The sequence below is a fragment of the Puma concolor genome, chromosome D2, assembly GCF_028749965.1.
Source record: "Puma concolor isolate L17-30 chromosome D2, mPumCon1.1.hap2, whole genome shotgun sequence".
NCBI lineage: Eukaryota > Metazoa > Chordata > Mammalia > Carnivora > Felidae > Puma > Puma concolor.
In genome coordinates, this window is record NC_141677.1 from 72,376,187 (window position 1) to 72,394,896 (window position 18,710).

Below are 18,710 nucleotides of genomic sequence, written 5' to 3' on the forward strand. Positions count from 1 at the left end.
GACACTTGAAATCAGGCCACTACAATCATGCAGTGTCTGGGGATCTCGCCCCGTCACTCGATTAGAATTTTAAGTGTAACTCAAGTAATGTTTATGGAAAGTCCCAGAGCAGAAGGGATTGTGGTGTGGAGTTCGGAGCCAAGAACAGACAAGTCCTAGATGGCAAAGAACAGCGATCTTTTATTATTAATCATTATTGTTATTACTAATGCATTTGAAGAGCAGTTTCCTCAGAAAAAAAAGAGGAACCTGTTAACACATAAAGATGTGGCCACGTGGAGCTTTCAGAGAACGAAGTTGCAAGTGTGTTTGACTCGTGGATTGAGGGCTATGGGTAGCATCCCAACCCGCCGCACACAACTATTATTGCTTGGTCCCTCGAATCAAACTGGGAACACCAAGCCTGTCCTAGAATCCCTGGTCTGGTCAACACATGGGCATCCTCCAGAGGGTGCTGTACAGGTGGGACAGCTTGGGATGCTATGAGAGAGGTTTTCCCGAGCAGGGTCCTGTCTTGATTCAAACATGTCTTAAGGGTGCTTAGCTGGCCCAGTTGGTAGAGCTTGAGACTCATGATCATGGGATTGTGAGTTCAAGCCCCACACTGGGCATGGAGACTACCTGAAACAAAACACATGTCCTTCCGGCTGAAGACTGGAGTGTCCAGGTTCGAGTCCCAGCGCCATCATTTATGATCTGGACACCACTGGGCGTGGTTCTTCATGTGTAAGATGGGAATGATAATACCTACTTCATACACACGTTGTAAGGATGCTACAGGATGAAGCGCACAACATACTTGGCATTGAGTGAGTGCTCAAAGAACGGTAGTGGGTGCCTTCAGAAGTGCTCAGTTCTTGAGGGTGGTGGTGAAGGAACAGGTGGAAGAAAGAGCTGAGAACTTAGAAATCTGCTTTTCTAACACCTTCCTCCGTGCGCAGAGGATCAAATTCAGCACCCCTCGCCCTAAGCCATATATGTACCTGCCACCTGCCTGAGCTTCTTGCCCATTCTCCGTCAGGGAAAAAGCCAACACAGCCACTCCTGAGCCTCTCAAGTCAGAGCTCTGGACACGCACTGGCCTTGCTCCTGGTTTCCACCTTTGCCAATATCCTCCCCTTTGTTCATCTCTGGCTGACACGTGGCTGGATCTCGATCTCCTCCAAATCGATTGCACCTTTCTCCACTGCATAGATTTTGTTGTTTACAATAAACTTTATTTACATCTTTCCAAATTAATTGACCTTCTTTGTCATTGGATGTGTTTTTGATTGTTTTGTCCATTACATCTTGAGATGTCATAATTTCTATATAACCATTCTTCCGTGAAGGGGTGTTTCTAGATTTCAAGATTCTAAATAGAGCATCTAAAATATCTTTACATGAGTTATCTTTCTTCCTTTTTAAAGGACAGTTTTATTGAGCTATAATTGTCATGCCATACAAGTCACTCATTTAAATTTTTTTTTTTTTTTTTTCAACGTTTATTTATTTTTGGGACAGTGAGAGACAGAGCATGAACGGGGGAGGGGCAGAGAGAGAGGGAGACACAGAATCGGAAACAGGCTCCAGGCTCTGAGCCATCAGCCCAGAGCCTGACGCGGGGCTCGAACTCCCGGACCGCGAGATCGTGACCTGGTTGAAGTCGGACGCTTAACCGACTGCGCCACCCAGGCGCCCCACAAGTCACTCATTTAAAGTGACTAGTGGTTTTGAAAATATTAACAGAGTTATGGGGCGCCCGGGTGGCTCAGTCAGTTAAGTGCCCGACTTCGGCCCAGGTCATGATCTCGCGGTTTGTGAGTTTGAAACCCGCGTCGGCTCTGTGCTGACAGCTCGCAGCCTAGAGCCTGCTTCAGATTCTGTGTCTCCCCCTCTCTCTGCCCCTCCCATGCTCATGCTCTTTGTCTCTCAATAATAAATAAGCGTTAAAAAAATTAAAAAAATATATTAACAGAGTTGTGCAACCATCACTACAATTAATCATTCAAAAGTCTTCATCGCTCTGAAAAGAACGCTCATATCCATTAGCAGTCCCTGTATTCTCCCCGTGTCCCCAGCCTTAGGCAACCTCTAATCTATTTCCTGACTCAATAGATTTGCCTATCCTGGAAATGTCATATAATACAATATTCCTAAAGGCCATTCCATTCCATGGTCTTTCGTGTCTGGCTTCTTTCACTTAGCATTATGTTTTCAAGTTCACCCACGTGGTGAAATGTATCAGTACTCCATTCCTTTACGTTGCCAAATAATACTCCATTGTATGGATAGCTCGCATTTTATTTATCCATTCATCAGTTGATGCACATTTGAGTTGTTTCCACTTTTTGTCCATTATGAATAATGCCGTTATAAACATTGATGTACAAGTGTTTCTGTGGACGCATGTTTTCATTTCTATTGGGTCCACTGCATAGTTTTGCTCTTAATCAGGTGTTTCCTGCAGCCTCTTGTTCATACGCTGAATTCGTGGTCTTCCTCCCTGCCCCAAATCTGCTCCTTCTCCAAAGTACACGACCCGTTCTGCCATCTATCTTGTTGCGCAATCCAGAAACTTACCAGCCATCCTTTGCACCGCCCGCAGCTCCCCCAGCCTCCACCCCACTGCCGCCTCTGTCCAGTTCAAGCAACCCAGAGAGAAGCGTTCCCCAGAGAAGCCTTTGCTGACCTAGAATCAATCGGAAATTAATCAGTTCTTCACGCATTTGTACCCCTCCACTTACATTTGTGGGATTATTAGATCAATATCTGTTTGCTCGCTGTTTTATTTCAAGAGCTTAGCATAATGCCTACTTTAGAGCAAGGCTCTCAGCCTCTCACGATTGGATGTGGATCACATCTCTTTTATAACATCTCCCAGATCCCAAGACAATATTATTGTCAATGAACACTTGTTGACTTGAACTGCTTTTCCGTCTTTTTTTTTTTTAATTAAAAAAATTAAGTTATCATTTATATACGGCAAAGTTCACCCTTTTTGGGGTACAGTTCTGTGAGGATTGATTTTAAGTAGGCTCCACGCCCAATATGGGGCTTGAACTCACGACCCTGAGATTGAGTCACATGCTCTACCGACTGAGCTAACGAGGTGCCCCCTGTTCTGTGAGTTTTGACAAATGTCTACAGTCAGGTAACCACCACCACAGTTAAGATGCAGAACATTTTACCACTCCCCAAATTTCCATGTGCCGCTTTGGAGTCAACCCTTTCCCTCCCTTGTTTTCTGAAAATGTCTGATTTGTGGGTTTTTTTTGTGGTTTTTTTTTGTTCTTATGGCTTTGCCTTTTCCAGAGTATCATACCGATCTAAGCATACGTTATGCAGCTTTTGTGACTCTGGCTTTTCTTTCACTTGGCATAAAGCATTTGCACTTCACCCATGTTTTTGCAGGTGGCTTATTCCCTTCTATCGCTGAGTACTAGTCCACGTACGGATGAACTACCGCTTGCTTGTCCATTTCCCAGTTAAGGAACATTTGGGGTGTTTCCAGGTTCGGCAGTTTGAATTAAGTCAGTGTAAATACTGATGTACAAGTTTTTATGTGAAGCAAGACATTTGGTTTCTACTTGGACAAATACAGTGGGACTTGGGGGTCATGTGATAATTGTATAACTTCATAGGAAGCTGTCAAACTATTTTCCAAAGTGGTTGTATCATTTTACATCCCTGCCAGCAGTGTGTGAGGGGATCCCGGCTGCTCTGTATCCCCACCAGTGCGTGGTATTGAGAATTCTCAATTCCAGTCTGGATTCCAGTCCTTTATCAGATATGTGATTTGCAAGTTTTTTTTTTTTTGTTTTTTTTCCCCACCTGAGGCTTGTAATTTCATTCTCTTTAGAACATCTTTCCAAGAGCACAAGTTCTTAAATTTTTTTTCCCCACACACATTGGTTCTTCCTTGGAAAAGGTGGCTCAGACTCATTGATATATGCAAAAGGGTAGGAGGGCAAAATATGCGATGGGCCAGAAGTTCCTAATTTTGATTAAGACCAATTTATTACTTTTTAAGCTTTTATGCATCATGCTTTTCATGTCACATCTAAGAGGTTTTTTTTGCTTAACTCAGGGTCGCAAAAATTTTCTCCCAGAAATTTTATAGGTTTAGGTCTTTGGTCAATTTTTCTTCTTTTTTTATATCTTGTGAACTTTTCATCCGCTCTAGGTCCCAAATCTAAGCTACGGTTTACTCCTCTATGTTGCTCTCCAGCTTTAAGCTTATGGAGGGGAGGGATTGAGTCTTCTCGGGTGGCCGGTGCATGACCCTGAGAGGAAGCCCTTCTTAAGCTGTGAGTCCGGCTGCTCAAGTGACTCACCCTCGTCCCGCCCCTGATTTTATTCAAGTTCATATTTTCCACAACACCAAGCATTGAATCTCTCACTTTAGATACTCAATAGATGTCACTGAAATTTTATATATATATATATATTTGGAGCGCAAGTGGTGGAGAGAGGGAGAGGGAGAGAGAATCTTAATCGAGCTCCATGCTCAGCAGGGACCCCAAGGCGAGGTTTGATCTCATCCTGGGATCATGACATGAGACGAAATCAAGAGTCAGATGCTTAACCCACTGAGCCACCTAGGCACCCCAATGTTACTGAAATTTTATTTTATTTTATTATATATTTAAATTAAAAATATATATATTTTTTAATTTTTGAGAGAGAGAGAGAGAGAGCGTGAGCAGGGGAGGGGCAGAGAGAGAGGGAGACACAGAATCTGAAATGGGCTCCAGGCTCTGAGCTGTCAGCACAGAGCCTGACGCGGGGCTCGAACTTGTGAACTGGGAGATCATGACCTGAGCCGAAGTCGCACGCGTAACCGACTGAGCCACCCCGGTGCCCCTGTTATTGAAATTTTAAAATGAGATATTAGGATGGCTTTAGGGCTGTTTATGCCATTGAGAATTCAGGAAAATTAGCACAACTAGTAAAATCATTTCTAGTCCTTCAACAAGCACTGACTGCATTGGGCACTTACTATGTGCCAGATACTTGAACACTTCCCGGTGGCTCAGACCTCCAGGAAGTTATTTCATCCTAGGTGACCTTCTTATAACAGTGTTTATCACATTACCCAGAAACCAGGAATACGAAGTTGTACGACCAACCAAAGTGCCCTGATAGGGCGTTTTTAAAATCTGAAATACTTACAAGTAGCAATGGATACGGAAATAATGCGTGGGCCCTAAAAGTGGAGCGATAAGGGCCCGGCTTTCAGGGCCACTTCTCACCAGTTTTCCCTCTATTGCCCCACTCATTGCACTTTTATCCCCCCAACACGAAAGAGTTTTCATGTACCATCCACTTTTTGGCTACATGGGGAAGAGGGAAGGAAACTTCTCCGGTCAAGGGTCGCAGATTCACATTTATTCTCTTACATGGTTGTAGAGTCCAAAAGTCCGAAATCAAGGTGTAGGTAGGGCCGTGCTCCCACTAAATCCTTTAGAAGATTCTTCTTGCCTCTTCCAGCTCCTGGTGGCTCCTGGATTCCTCAGCGTGTGGCCACACAGCTGGAATCTAGGCCTCTGTCCTCACATGGGCTTCTTCTCTGCACGTACCTGTGTCTTCTTTTCAGTCTTTTTTTTTTTTTTTTAATTTTTTTTGTAACGTTTTTTATTTATTTTTGAGACAGAGAGAGAGACAGAGCATGAACGGGGCAGGGGCAGAGAGAGAGGGAGACACAGAATCGGAAGCAGGCTCCAGGCTCTGAGCCATCAGCCCAGAGCCCGACACGGGGCTCGAACTCACGGACCGTGAGATCGTGGCCTGAGCCGAAGTCGGACGCTTAACCGACTGAGCCACCCAGGCGCCCCTTCTTTTCAGTCTTATAAGGATCCTCATCGTCAGAGTTAGGGCTCACCTGAATCTAGAGTGATCTCATCTCCAGATCGTCTTCATTACATCTGCAAAGACCTTTATTCCAAATAAGGGCATATTCTGAGGTTCTGGGTGGACATATCTTCTGGGGGTAGGGGTCACTATTTCAACCCACGATAAATGCTTTCATATGTTAGGGTTCAAAAATAAAAACAACTGGGGGCACCTGGCGGGCTCAGTTGGTAGAACATGTAACTCTTGATATCGGGGTCATGAGTTCAAGCCTCATGCTGGGCATAGAGATGACTTGAAATGTAGACCGTACATATACACATACATACTTACAAGGGCTTTCATGTAAAAGAAGAATCTGTAATCCCAACTCCTGGCTTCCTGGTTCTTATTTCCACTCCAGCCAGGCCCTGAAGAGAGTTACTAAACGTCTCCAAGTGACTATCTCGATAGAAAATTTAAGAGTGGAGTTCTTTCCACTCTCTCCCTAGCACACAATAGGCTGAAGAAACAGTGAGCACACTGGGGGGAAAAATACGTCTTCTGGTTACAGCAACAGGATTTCTAGGTCATTTTTTCAACATTCAGAGGTTTCTTAAAGTTGTGAGTGGAGAAAGGAGAATGGATGACAGTGGATTGTTTTCCCTTTGAGCACAAGTGAGCCTGACTGCTTCCCTCCCATCTCCTGCTTCTTTCAATCTTCTTTCAGCCTCCTTAATCTCCTTGCAAATGAGGCGACATCTGAGCCGGTTCTGATGTAATCTGTTCAGAAGACTGGGATGTGGGGGACTTGGTGACTCTGTGGGAGGCCACCAGGGACTGCCTGCCTCTCTGTAAGGGCAAACTTCCAGGCCTGGTCTGACTGCTGGTTCCATGAATTAGGGTGACAATGAGTAACAGAGACCGGTGATAGATGCTCGTTTAGTCATAGACCAGCTCCGATCTTGACCCGAGACTATGCCGCCATGTGAGGCAGGGTGTTCCCAAAGCTGGTTGATCATCAGAATCATATGGGGGACGCCTGGGTCGCTCAGTTGGTTAAGCGTCTGACTTTGGCTCAGATCATGGCTCAGGTCATGATCCCACGGTTTGTGGGTTCAAGCCCCGTGTTGGGCTCTGGGCTGACAGCTCGGAGCCTGCTTCGGATTCTGTGTCTCTTTCTCTATGCCCCTCCCCCACTCACACTCTGTTTCTCTCTCTTACAAAAATAAATAAACATTGAAAACAAATTGCACAGAAGCTTTTCAATTTGGTTTAAAGATACAGCTTCCCAGCTCCCACCCTAGAACGAGGGAATCAGAATCTCCTTGTGGACTGAAGCATGAGCTTTGCAGTTAGACCTGGGTCCAACTTTCTTGGCTCCTCCCCCAGCCCGAGAGCCTGGGCAAACCAGGCAACCTCTGATCTGTGTATCCAAGGTTAACCCTTACCTGGATTGCTGGTGGGGAATCACTGGAAATGCATGTAAAAGTGTGCATCTGGTGGAAGGCATTTATGATTAAGACATATCAGCGTTTTACTCTGAGTTGCCTGAAACACCTTGTTTTTGTGGGAAGAAGTAATTGTTCTATTGAAACAAAAATGAAAACAACAAAAAAAAATCCCCAGGAGAATCCTGCTGATTTTTGCTCCTATCTGATGGGAAGTCACTGCCACGAAAATTTTCTCGCTTTCATTAAGAAAAGTATGTTCCGAGACAATGGAATGGAAGGACGTATACTCTTTTCTGTGCCAACATCTGTCCAGTGTAGAACAAAATGTTCTTCATGGCCAGGCTCCACTTCGCTGAGAGAGGCTGGTGTCTGTCTTTGCAAAGATGGTCCTTTTGACAAATCGTCAGAGAATTGCGTGTGCCAACGTGGAGACCCCAGAGAAGGAAGGCAGCCTTCAGAGGAATGTAGCTTTTGGACTTGATGGGAGGGGTGAGAAGCCTACCCATCTGCCAGAGTCTCGGGTTTACCTCCGCAGATTAAGTGAAATACTCTACACAAAGTACTCAGGAGTTCTAGAGGCCTTCACCAAATGTCTGCTGCTGCCACCATCCGTCCTTATCATCTGGACTCACGTGCACTTGAGCTAGATTCCCCAGGTCTGTGTCTGGAAGCCACCCAAGTCTTTGCCCCTTGGGATGTTCCGGGAGGTCCCGCCACTAAAACATGCTGTGGGCAAAGCAGAAACTGCCTCTGCTTTGGAGGAGAGGTTTTCCCAAGCCAACTTTTCGTTTTAGCTGAGGGGAAGGGCTGAGGTAAGAGACAGCCACAGGGGGACAGCACAAATAAATACGGAAAACCCTCTCCAGGGGCTGCCATTGTGCTTAGTACAATGGTGGGCCCCGGAGAGCATTTTTATCCAGTTGAGATGAGAATGTAAAATAAACGTAGACATATTACACCCTCCTCCAGAGGCCTGACTCATTACAGCCCACCCCTGAAGGCTGTAGAAGTGAAAAGGGAGAACGCTCTGAGTTTTTGTCAGAGTCCTGGCCTACCGTGGGGGAGAAGGAAATCTAGGGTGTGGAGGTAGGTTCTCAAGCCTGGGGTTGGGATTCCCAGAAGCTTTGGGCACCGGTCCTCTGACCACCCTGGGCTTTCTCAAAAGCTGCCAGCACCAAGTCTCCACCCTTCCCAGGGCTTTCCGGCCAACAATGAGCACGTCCAACAGGGCGGGGCTGGAGGCACACCCAGGCAAGGCTGGCCTGTAGGGAGGAGACCCCCCCCCCCCCCCCCCCGCCCTTCCAGTGATGGGCAGGAGGGGCCGAGGAGGACCGGTGGCTTTCTGGAACTGAGGAAGTATGCCCAAACACTGGAAGGACTGGCAGCTCAGCCTTTGCTGCCTTGGTTGTTTTGAAGTAAAACAGAAAGATCTTTCCGGAAACAAAGCCATCTTTCATGAAAACGAGTCTCCGCTCTTCTGCAGGTGGCGTTTCTAAGCATCCCTCAGGTAGCTGAAGAGAATTCTCCTGACCGAGGAAACACTGGGGCCCAACAGCTATGAAACCCCTCGGGAGGAGCTGAGTCCTGAGCTGACATCTTTGGATGCTTCTATGTTGAGCACCTACCACCCTGGCTGGCCACGGTGCCTGTGGGGGCCCCTGAGCCTTTCTCTGCAGGACACTTGCCTACACGCTGAACTTGGAACTGGGGAGCTGGGGAGCGAGGGTGGCAGGGGAAGGTAAAGAGCAGCCTGGAATAAACCACATAATACACTTAGCTTGGGACTGGGCACATAAAGGTCTTTATTACACGGCAGCAACTTTATTAATAAAAGCTTATGTTTGGGCACTCCCTCTTGCATTTATGCCAGGTCCTGCTCTCCCTGAGGCTCACAATAACCCTTGGAGGTAGCTATTATTATTCCTATTTTATAGACGTGGAAATCGAAGCTGAGAGAAGTTAAGCAAATTGCCAGTAGTTACACAACCGATTATTGGTGGAGCTGGAACTCAAACCCAGACAGTGTGACCCCATAGCCTGCACTTAACTGCCGTGTAATCCTTTCTGTTGTTACGATGCCTTGGCACATCTTCAGAGGATCTCAATCTTAGACTATTATTGGACAAAGAGAGGGCTGTTTTCGAAGCGTATAAAAGAAGTCGCGGGCTTGCTTTCATGCTGCCAGTATTCATATAAAGGCTGGGGGTGAAAAAGCCCAGAACAAAAACTAAACTTCTTGAATGACTGAACTATTTAAAGTAGTACCTAGAAACTCTCCATAGCCAATATCACCTATCGATACAAGGCTTTCCTGTGCCTGAGCCTAACGAGCCCAGAACGTAGCCAGAGAGCAAGTATTCACTCCTAATTTATTGATGAGGAAACTGAGGCTCAGAGTGTATGGGGGTCTTGACATCGAAGTGGGTGACTGCTCTTAACAAAGATCACTGATGTTTTTGAGTAATCACTACGTCCTGAGTGCTGTGCAGCGCTCGACGTGCATTATAACGTAGCAATGATCTTCTGATGGGTACTAGTATTCGGTCCATTTTACAGATGAACAAGTTGAGGCCTAGGGAGCCTAAGTAATTGGCTTTAAGATACAGAGCTAGTGAGCACCTCCCAACCGTTGCTCATAACAGCACCTTGGCGGGCGGTGCTGGGGCTCACAGCCTACTGGAGGGAACTGGCTGGTCTCACAGGGAGACCCTCCTCCGTGCAATGTGCCCCGGGGGATTTAGAATGTGGGAGACGCAGTCCTTGCCTTCGGGAGGTCATGGAGATGGAAGCAAACAGTGTGGGATTTGAAGACGGGCCTCAGGAATCCCAGTTTTGCCTCTTACTGGCTGGTGATCAAGAATGTTTCATTAGCCACTGACTGAGTTTGCTCTCCTCACCTGTAGGGTAGAGCCACAGTGATCTGTCTTATAGGCCCGACATGAGAAATTCGGTTAACTTAAACCCTGGCACTCAACAGAGGCCTCATTACAGTTGACCTGAAGAGCGGAGACACATGCGAAGCTCATAGTACTAGGCAGCGTTCGAACAGCGTCACACATGATGTTCAACCATAGGCCTGCAAAGAATTTTCTGGGGCAGGTTGGGCTGGGCCCATCAAGGAGGTTCTTAGAGAGGGTGTGAACTCAGGCTTGTCTTTGATTCAGGGCAAACGGAGCCCCCGGGAAATGCCCACGGGCAACTCCAAGGAGCTATGGACGACTGATCTCAAATAGTTAATGTTGCCATTACCTCTCGTTCCTGGGGCCAGATCCTCCTGCTCTCTACCTCCTTGAAGAATTGGACGTTGTACAGAAGGAAAGCCATTGTCAAGGCTGCAGAGGTAGGAGAGAGCATGGTGTGTTCACGGAAACTGCAGAGGTTTGGGAGAGCCGGAGGGCAAGATTCGAAGGCGGGGCATCGTGGGAGGAAAAGCTGAGCAGTGGGCGGGGCGAGGCAAGTGCCATTACGAGAGGCCCTGGACTCCCGGCATAGGCTGTGAACTTGGCTGTCAGTGTGTGAGGGCTAACTGCTGACGCGACACAGGGAGTCAGTCTTCAATGCAATGGTGATCACAGTGGCAAAAGCCACAGAGAGCTCAAGATAAGGGCTGCAGGTAAACGCTGGCTGTGGTAATCAGCCCAGAGAGGTGATGCCGGTGCAGGTGGAAACAGAAGCGACCAGAACACAGACCTCAAGCTGGACCTCCTGACCTGTTTTCTACACTAGTACACTCAAGGTACCAACTGTCTGGAGCACAGTCTCGGTTTCCAGCTTGGTGATGAGGGTCTGCGTGAATGCTAGGGTGACTGGCCCCTGCACAGGTGTTACGGGTGGCACGTTTGTGTCCCCCCCCCCCCCCCCCCCCCCCCGTGGCTCTCCACGAATTTATACACTGAAATCCTAATCCCCGATGGCATGGCCTCAGGAGGCGGGGCCTTGGGTAATTAGATCACGAGCACAGAGCTCTCATGATAGGATTAGCATTCTTATTATTTTTTTTAATGTTTTTATTTTTGAGAGAGAGAGAGACAAAGCACAAGTGGGGGAGGGGCAGAGAGAGAGAGAGACACAGAATCCGAAGCAAGCTCCAGGCTCTGAGCTGTCAGCACAGAGCCCGACGCGGGGCTCGAACTCACAGACTGTGAGATCATGACCTGAGCCGAACTTGACCGGTGACTCAACTGACCGAGCCACCCAGGTGTCCTGGATTGGCACCCTTATAAGAAGGGACATGAGAGCTTGCTTCCTCTCTCCCTGCCATGTGGGGACACAACCAGAGATGGCTATCTACAGACCTAAGCAGATTCTCACCAGACACCAGATATGCCTGGATCTTGGACTTCCCAGCCTCCAGAACTGTACGAAATGAATGCTGTTCCAGCCACCCAGTCTATGGAACTCTGTTAATAGCAGCCTGAGTTGACTATGACAACCGGCTTGACAGACCCACAGTAGAATGGCTCTGGTCAGAATAGGGCATCCCGAGTCTATATACATCCTTGTATTGTCCAGCGAGCCCAAAATTGTGGCAGTGAAAACAAGTAAATCAAAATCTAGAAGACTTTCTTCACTTAAGGTCGGTGCTTTGAAAGATGGGTTTCTACCAATGCACTGCAGTTTCTTAGTAAATGGTGAACCACTCACGCTAGTTCAGAAGCTCTTGTCCTCAAGGTTCATCAATCCCCCTTCTTGTCCAGATGATGAGACTGTCACTGTTCTGTGTCACAAAACCAAATACCAGGTAGACCAGCACAGCCCCAAAGCTCTTTTCAATATTTTTCCTTTAGTCAACTTGGCCAATCCGGTCTGGATTCCTGGACTGTCCTGGAACACACCATTGCTATTTGTTGCATTTCCCCCACCCCCCCCCACCCCAACGGCCTTCCTATGTGACAAAAATGCATTCCTAAAGCTTTGGTATTCTGATTTTGTTCTGGTCATAAGTCAGGCTGGTACTTGTTCAAATGGGACAGACCTTTCAAGGGAGCAGGGGAGCAAGAAAGGCAACACGGCGTGGAGGCATTTATGAACAGAATAAAGCACACACTTTATTCACTGAGTGGCGAGTGCACAACAGTGACACAGAGTATGGGGCAGGGAAGCGGCAAGTGCTGCTTGCGACAGGAGCGTGGGGCAGGTCGGGGCCATAAAGCACAGCGACGTGGGGCCAGCTGGCCGCCCCTGCCTCTGCATACTAGTATGTAGTATTCGGGGCACAGACGGACACCCACTCACTTTCACGGGGGACACGACACATCTTTCCAACAGCAGCTCTTCCAAATATTCACTTTCATATTTCTGAAAGGGGAGGGCAGGAAGAACTGGACGTCTTTTGACACTTGCAAAAAAAAAAACTCCATTAAACCAAACTCGAAAGGATGGTAAGAGATTTGTCTGCCACTCACAGAAACCACACTCATTTGTTACCGGACGGGTCTTTACACGGAACCCAAGAGGAACATCGATATCGTGGACAACTGTTTTCTCTTCCACAGGATAAAGAAACATGGGCATAGACCATCATCAAGTGGCTCACCACCTTTCTGGATGTTGGTGTAAATAGTATTGTCTCCTGCTACCTTTGGTGAATAGGTTCCAAAAGTGACTCATGGGATCTTCACTCTTGAGAAAGACACTTTGGGGAAGAATTTTATTTAATGATAACAATTGCCAGTCGATTACATCAAGCGTCAGAAAATGTTGGATTCGATTTTGTTGTGTCTGCATACATTGTTTCGAAAGTTTCTTTCAGCTTAAACGGACCACCTCCCCCTTTCTGAGTTTGCCATAAGTTACATTTGCCCAAATGAAAACACAAAAATCCACATGCAAAGCATATCCATCACCATCTCCTCATTGCTTCCTGGGCAACAAATGGAAAGCGATTTTTTTTTTTTTTTAAAGGCCAAAGTCAACGTTTCGCTTTCTTTCATTACGACACAGTCGGGTAGTTTCCTTAATGTACATTACACTCTAAGGTGGCGTCAACTGTAAATCTCAAGCCTGAAATCATCTTTTTTTAAGAGAACATTCTTCAAAAGGGAGTACTAATGAGTGAGTTGTAGGGGCTTACTCACAAACACTTGGTTTATCAAAAGAAAACAATTTCAAAGATCAAGAAGGTCAAGGCTGGCCGAGGAAGTGTAGACTGAACAGTGACCAGGAATGCAGAAGACGTGATCTAAAAATCGAGCTTGTCTCAAGAGGACACAGAAGGGGGGAAGACACGGAGTTCCTTTCCTTCCACCATCTTTCCTGACAGAGAGAGGGCTCACCTGCCCCTTCGACGCGCAGGACGCTAACACCAAGCTTTTTGAAAGAATTTTTAGAAAGACCTACCTAGTCAAAAGTAGTGAATTTGAATTTTTTTTTTTAACTTGCAAAAGCGTATATATTTGATATAATCATCTGAGAAGCAATTCTTTAGAAAAAGGTGTTTGCTTTCAAGTGTAAAGAAATTAGGTGAAAGTTTTATAAACATCTCCAGCAAGACTTCTCTAGGTAGAGTTGACGGGCACAACCAGACTGAGAACGTGAGCTGCACGGGGAGTGCGGGCCACAGTGCCCATGAACTCTGGCTCTTCTGCGTGAGGTTGCACAGAACAGGCAGTTTACTGCTAGTTATTGAACGAGTCACATGAAGAACATTTCCTAACTAACCCAAACCAAAATGTGGGTGCACAGCGGGCTGTACAAGTTCCCAAATGATCTTCACGTCTCCTCTTACACCACACAGGAAGACTAAATGGTATCCTGGCTCTCCTGGGAGAAACCGGAAAGGAAGCACTGACTTTCATGTTGCCAGAGGCTTCTTTTGCTTCATGCAATCGGTGTGTGCTTAAGGAATTGCAAGTAGGCCCAACCCTCAAAAATGGAGCCCTTGGGGTACGTGCCAGGAAAGTTTGCCAGCTGTGGGAGTCCTTCCCTAGAGGGAACAATCTCTGTTCCTTTGGCTGCGTTAACAAGTGGAATTTTTATGTGCGGTGCAGAGTGGGGTTCAAGCAGAGAACGCGGATGTCCTGCACGATGGCCTGGACGTGCCGAGGACAAGCATGCTGAGCCCGGTTTTTAAAAAAACGGAGAGGCCATTGTAGCCTATAGAATAGATTTGGCAGTTAGGAGAACCAGGTTGCCCCACGGCCCATCCCTCCAGCTGGAGTCTTCTGCCGGGAGTGGAGTCGGGGAACCCGCTCCACGATATGGTTGTCTACAACCCCTCCCCAGAGCACAGCGCTGCTCTGCCCGCAGACGGGAGGCTACTGACGTTTTCTGGTAATGCATTTTTGCACGGTGCAGTTTAAATGAGCTAGTACGCTCAATACGGAAAGAAGCTTCCCACCCCCGATCCCCAAGTTGGATGCAGAATTGAATTCAAAAGATACAACAGAAGTAGAGTTTCATTGGTGGGAGGTTTTGGTTCGGATCTTTAACTACCACTGCAATTTTTCTCCCACTGACATTTGATCTATGTGCACATGGGTCATAATTCATTAACCAATGAAAACACGGAGGGCCCTTTCTTATCCCCGTAATGAAAAACTTCTCTCCACCAGCCTAGCACGGGCACCCATTTGGCCATGCTTGTGACTGATTACTGGGAATACCCTCTGGTCTCCACTCCTCCCACTGGGCCAGGGCAAAGCAAGGACTAGGATACGCGGGCCTGAGGCGGCAGGTGCAGGAGAGGTCGGAGGGAAGTCGGGGCGGCAGAAATACTGAACGAGGCAAGAGGCACTAAACTGCGAGCTGCGGTCCGGAGGCTTCAGACCCAGGAGGAGCCGGTCTTCTTTCGTCCACTCCATCAGAGCCACTTGCAAAACGCGTTAGTAGGTCCAATGCGCGTGCACACACACACACACACACACACACACACACTCCTATTTGTGAGAACAGTCCTCAAACATTCAGTGTCTAGCACTGAAAGGACAGGCGGCTTTCGATCCCCTTGGCGAGGGTGCAGGACAGTGCTACTGAGCAGACCCAGAGCTCAGCACAGCACCCGGGTGATGGAGTGCGTCACAAGTTAGAGGTTCGCAGTACAGGTCCTGGAACAAGTTTCCTTGCTTTTTACCACTGGAGTCAGTTAGCAACTAGTTCAAATACTTGGTGCCAGCAGGAAGAACTTCTGAGCCTTTATTATCAGAGGCATAGGAAGAGAATTCGCATGATTTCTCCTTTGGCTTTAAAACAGAGTTTCAATTCCTAGGCAGAGCCCCCAGTGCACACGAATACATGTGAAAGCCTCCCGTGTGTGGAGCTGGAGAGACCCTCCCTCATCCGACTCACAGCTCATTTGAGCCACGGCCGGAAGCTGCCGGGAACCGTGATGCGGTCTTACACGCGCGTTTTGGTGAAATCCTAGGCCCCGCTTTAAATCTCGTGTTGCCAAATTGGTGAACTCTGGTGCGATGCTCCGAGCTCCACACACAGCCCGATCGGAGGTCTGTTTCCTCCTCGGCGTGCTGCTGACCTGAGCTCCATCGATCACGGAGGATGCTGGCTTCTGACACCAACACCCTTCCACGAAGGATGCCTTGTTGGGTGCGGTGTAGCCTCACTCTCGCCCTTTGAGTCAGGCGCACGTGTGCAAATGTTCCTTGGAAAAGCTGCCGCCCGGCCGGACAAACGCTCAAGCAGAAATGAGATGTAAAAGTACACGCAGACTCCCCAAACTACCCTGGGTGCGTCCACGTACGCACACGCACACACACACACACACACACACCATGGAGTCAACAGAGCTAGGCAGAGAAGGAAAGCTGAAAAGGCCAAATTAAATCAGTCTGAAGCAATGTACCCTGGAGTTGCAGAGATTGCAGAGAGAAAAGCGTGCCCTTTCCTTAGCCGACTACTGAAAAGACCTCAACCCCCCCCCCCACCCCCAAAACGCCGGTGGGCTTGATCGGATTCAGAGGATGCTGGGTGGAAGAAGGACTAGCGTGGGCGGGACACATTTCTTTGTGGTTTTTTTTGTTTTTTTGTTTTTTTTCTTTTTGCCAAGAGTGCCGCGGCCCCCTTGGGCAAAAGTCATCTAACAGCACACAACCGGAGAGAACCTCTCCCTTTCCTTTCTGGGCGGTGGGGCCGGGGGACAGCTGCTGTCCGTGGTGGGGAGGCTGAACGAAGCACACAGTCTGAAGCAGGAAAAGAATGAAGGGAGATATTCCTTTCATTCCATTTCCCTCTCTTTCTCTTAAACAAATTTTTTTTTTTTTTTGTTTTTAAATAATAGCGAAGTAACTTGCCAACCAGGTCCTAGCAAACAGTAGAGAAAAAGGAGCGTGTTAAAAATGACTCTGGCGGCTATTCAGCCCCCTCAGAGCAGAGCTTGCCCGGTGCCCCGACGCTGATCTCCATCCTGCTGGGGGGCGCAGGTCGGGCTTCGCGAGGCCCGTGAGGACAGGGGTGCGCAAAGTGGTGTGCCCGCATGGATATGTCCCTCAGGCTCTTCCTTCTTAGCCACAGTGCTACATAATAAATATGTTCCTACCTCGGAATTACTACAGCTGCTTTTTTTCCATGCGGCGTCCTAAGGGCACTTGCTGGCTCTTACCCATACGGTCAGCACTATTGTGAGACAACAGTTATAGGAACTGTTGCGTACATAAGGTGATGGAAAAAGGTCACGAGTGTGGGGAACACAGAAATTTCTATCCTGTTGCTTCTTGGCAAGTGTTGCCCGTGGTGGGTCCGGAGTGTGGCCCGTGGGCGTTTTCACCAGGTTTCCCCTTTCGTCGTTGCTGAGGGACAGTAGCTTGAAAGTTCTCCGATCAAGTTTGGGCCTTAACACAACATCTTCTGTGTCACCGCCACGTCAGTCCTTTTTCCACCTGCTGTCTACGCGGGGCGGGGGCGGGCAGGGGGTGGGGGAGGCCTAGAAGAGTCTCGCTTTCTTCTTCATGTCGTTGCGTCTCCAAAGAGGTAACTTGTCAAATTCCTGTATGGACATTCCAAAGATTTCCCGAAACACTTCTGGGGCTAAGTGGCGCTGTGACGGGAGAAAAGATCAGCGGTTAAGTTCCGGTAGCCACCCGAATGGCCTTGAGCCTTGAGAGTTGCTCTCGAGTCTACAGGGGATCATTGTGAAGAGCAAGACAGAATGATGGCAGAGGAGTTTACTTCTTGAGCTTGTTAGCAGGCCCTGGCCTCACTGGATCCTTACCTGGTTGGCCCAGGGGAGGCACCCTCGCCAGGAGACAAAAGAGCTCACAGAGTATTGATGGTTATTGAATATACGTAATGGTGATGGGACATAGGAAGGTGACCCATCACCCTAGAGGCAACTCCATTTCAGGTCGCTGGGATGTTGAGGAGATGCAGGGAACATGGACCATAGTAATAAGAAAGCCAGAGAGAGACTTCCAGAATGGTCTCCGGGGAGCCCAGGGGCTCCCTCCTGGCTCAGCGGCAGGAGTTTTGGTGGATGCCTGGTCTGTGAGGAGGACAGACTCCATCTGTTGTCTCTCCTAAAAAGTTCCCTCAGGATAGTAGAGCCTTTATCCTCTGTGCCAGACTGACTTCACATACACAGGTACTGCCTTTTGTCAGGGAGAAGTAATGATTCTTTTTAAGACTGGCAGCCAGAGTTTTTCTTAATTAAAACCACTCAGATGGAAAAGTATAGGGATCAGCATTCCATGTCTAAGGAGGTCTCGGGTGTGTGCACCCAGAGAACCCTTCAACAAGGAATGTGGGAACAGCCAAGAGAGATTACTCTTCGTCCAGCACTCCCTTCCCTCTCGCGACGACGAGCTGGACCCGGGCTCAGGGAAAGGTCAGTCTCTAGGGTATCTGAAGAAGGATGGATTCGAGTTCTCTACAACCCCGGCCATCATGATGACGACATCGTTTCCACAGAAAATGACTAAAATCATACTGTGCCTCCTGGGTCATCTTTGGGGTTTCACCACACATTTAGGCTGATCTCTTAAGTGTATATTTGGGTTTTCATCCCAAGTTATCGTAGTTCTACCTAATATATGAGGTTGATTCTTTTTTTTTTTTTTTTTTTTGCCTGGGGAAAGTTGGGGGAAGTGCACAGGTATCTGCAGTTGGGACTAGTTATTTATGTATTTAGTTAGTTAGTTAGTTTACCTCCAGCCTGGTTCTGTCCACGTCTCTCAGGATTTTGTTGCGCCCTCTGTTGGTCACCATCAGCATTTCATATGGAAATATCTGAGAAGCAAAGAAAAATACCTCTTCTAGAACACCGTTGTCCATTTTATTAACAAGCAGAATCTACCTAAAATCTAGCACTCCCAAGATAGAGCTTCTAAGACATTGTAATTATAGAATCTGAATGATGGGTGTTCCTCAAATATCCAATGGACAGGGACCAGTTCTCATACGTTCTCAACTCACCACGTCTCATGTGACCCTGTGCCTTTGGAGGGCTTTGTAGAGTGAAAGAATACAAACCTATTATGTCTTGGGGGTAAAGGGAAA

The 18,710-nt window shown here is 47.7% G+C and overlaps 1 protein-coding gene across 21 annotated transcripts in view; it reads right to left on the minus strand.

Annotated features, from left to right (window-relative positions):
• Positions 1-12,287: 12,287 nt before the first annotated feature.
• The window catches only part of ABLIM1 (actin binding LIM protein 1), a 301,274-nt gene continuing 294,851 nt past the window's right edge, over positions 12,288-18,710 (minus strand). For all 21 annotated transcript variants that reach the window (XR_015241855.1, XR_015241853.1, XR_015241864.1 and 18 more), the window contains 2 exons: positions 18,360-18,440; positions 12,288-17,253 (listed from right to left, as the gene is read on the minus strand). Coding sequence is in view for 3 of the 21 variants with exons in the window: in XM_086680950.1 (XP_086537076.1) it covers positions 17,140-17,253; positions 18,360-18,440 (195 nt within the window). In the remaining 18 variants the exon portion in view is untranslated. The remainder of the gene's footprint in view (positions 17,254-18,359; positions 18,441-18,710) is intronic.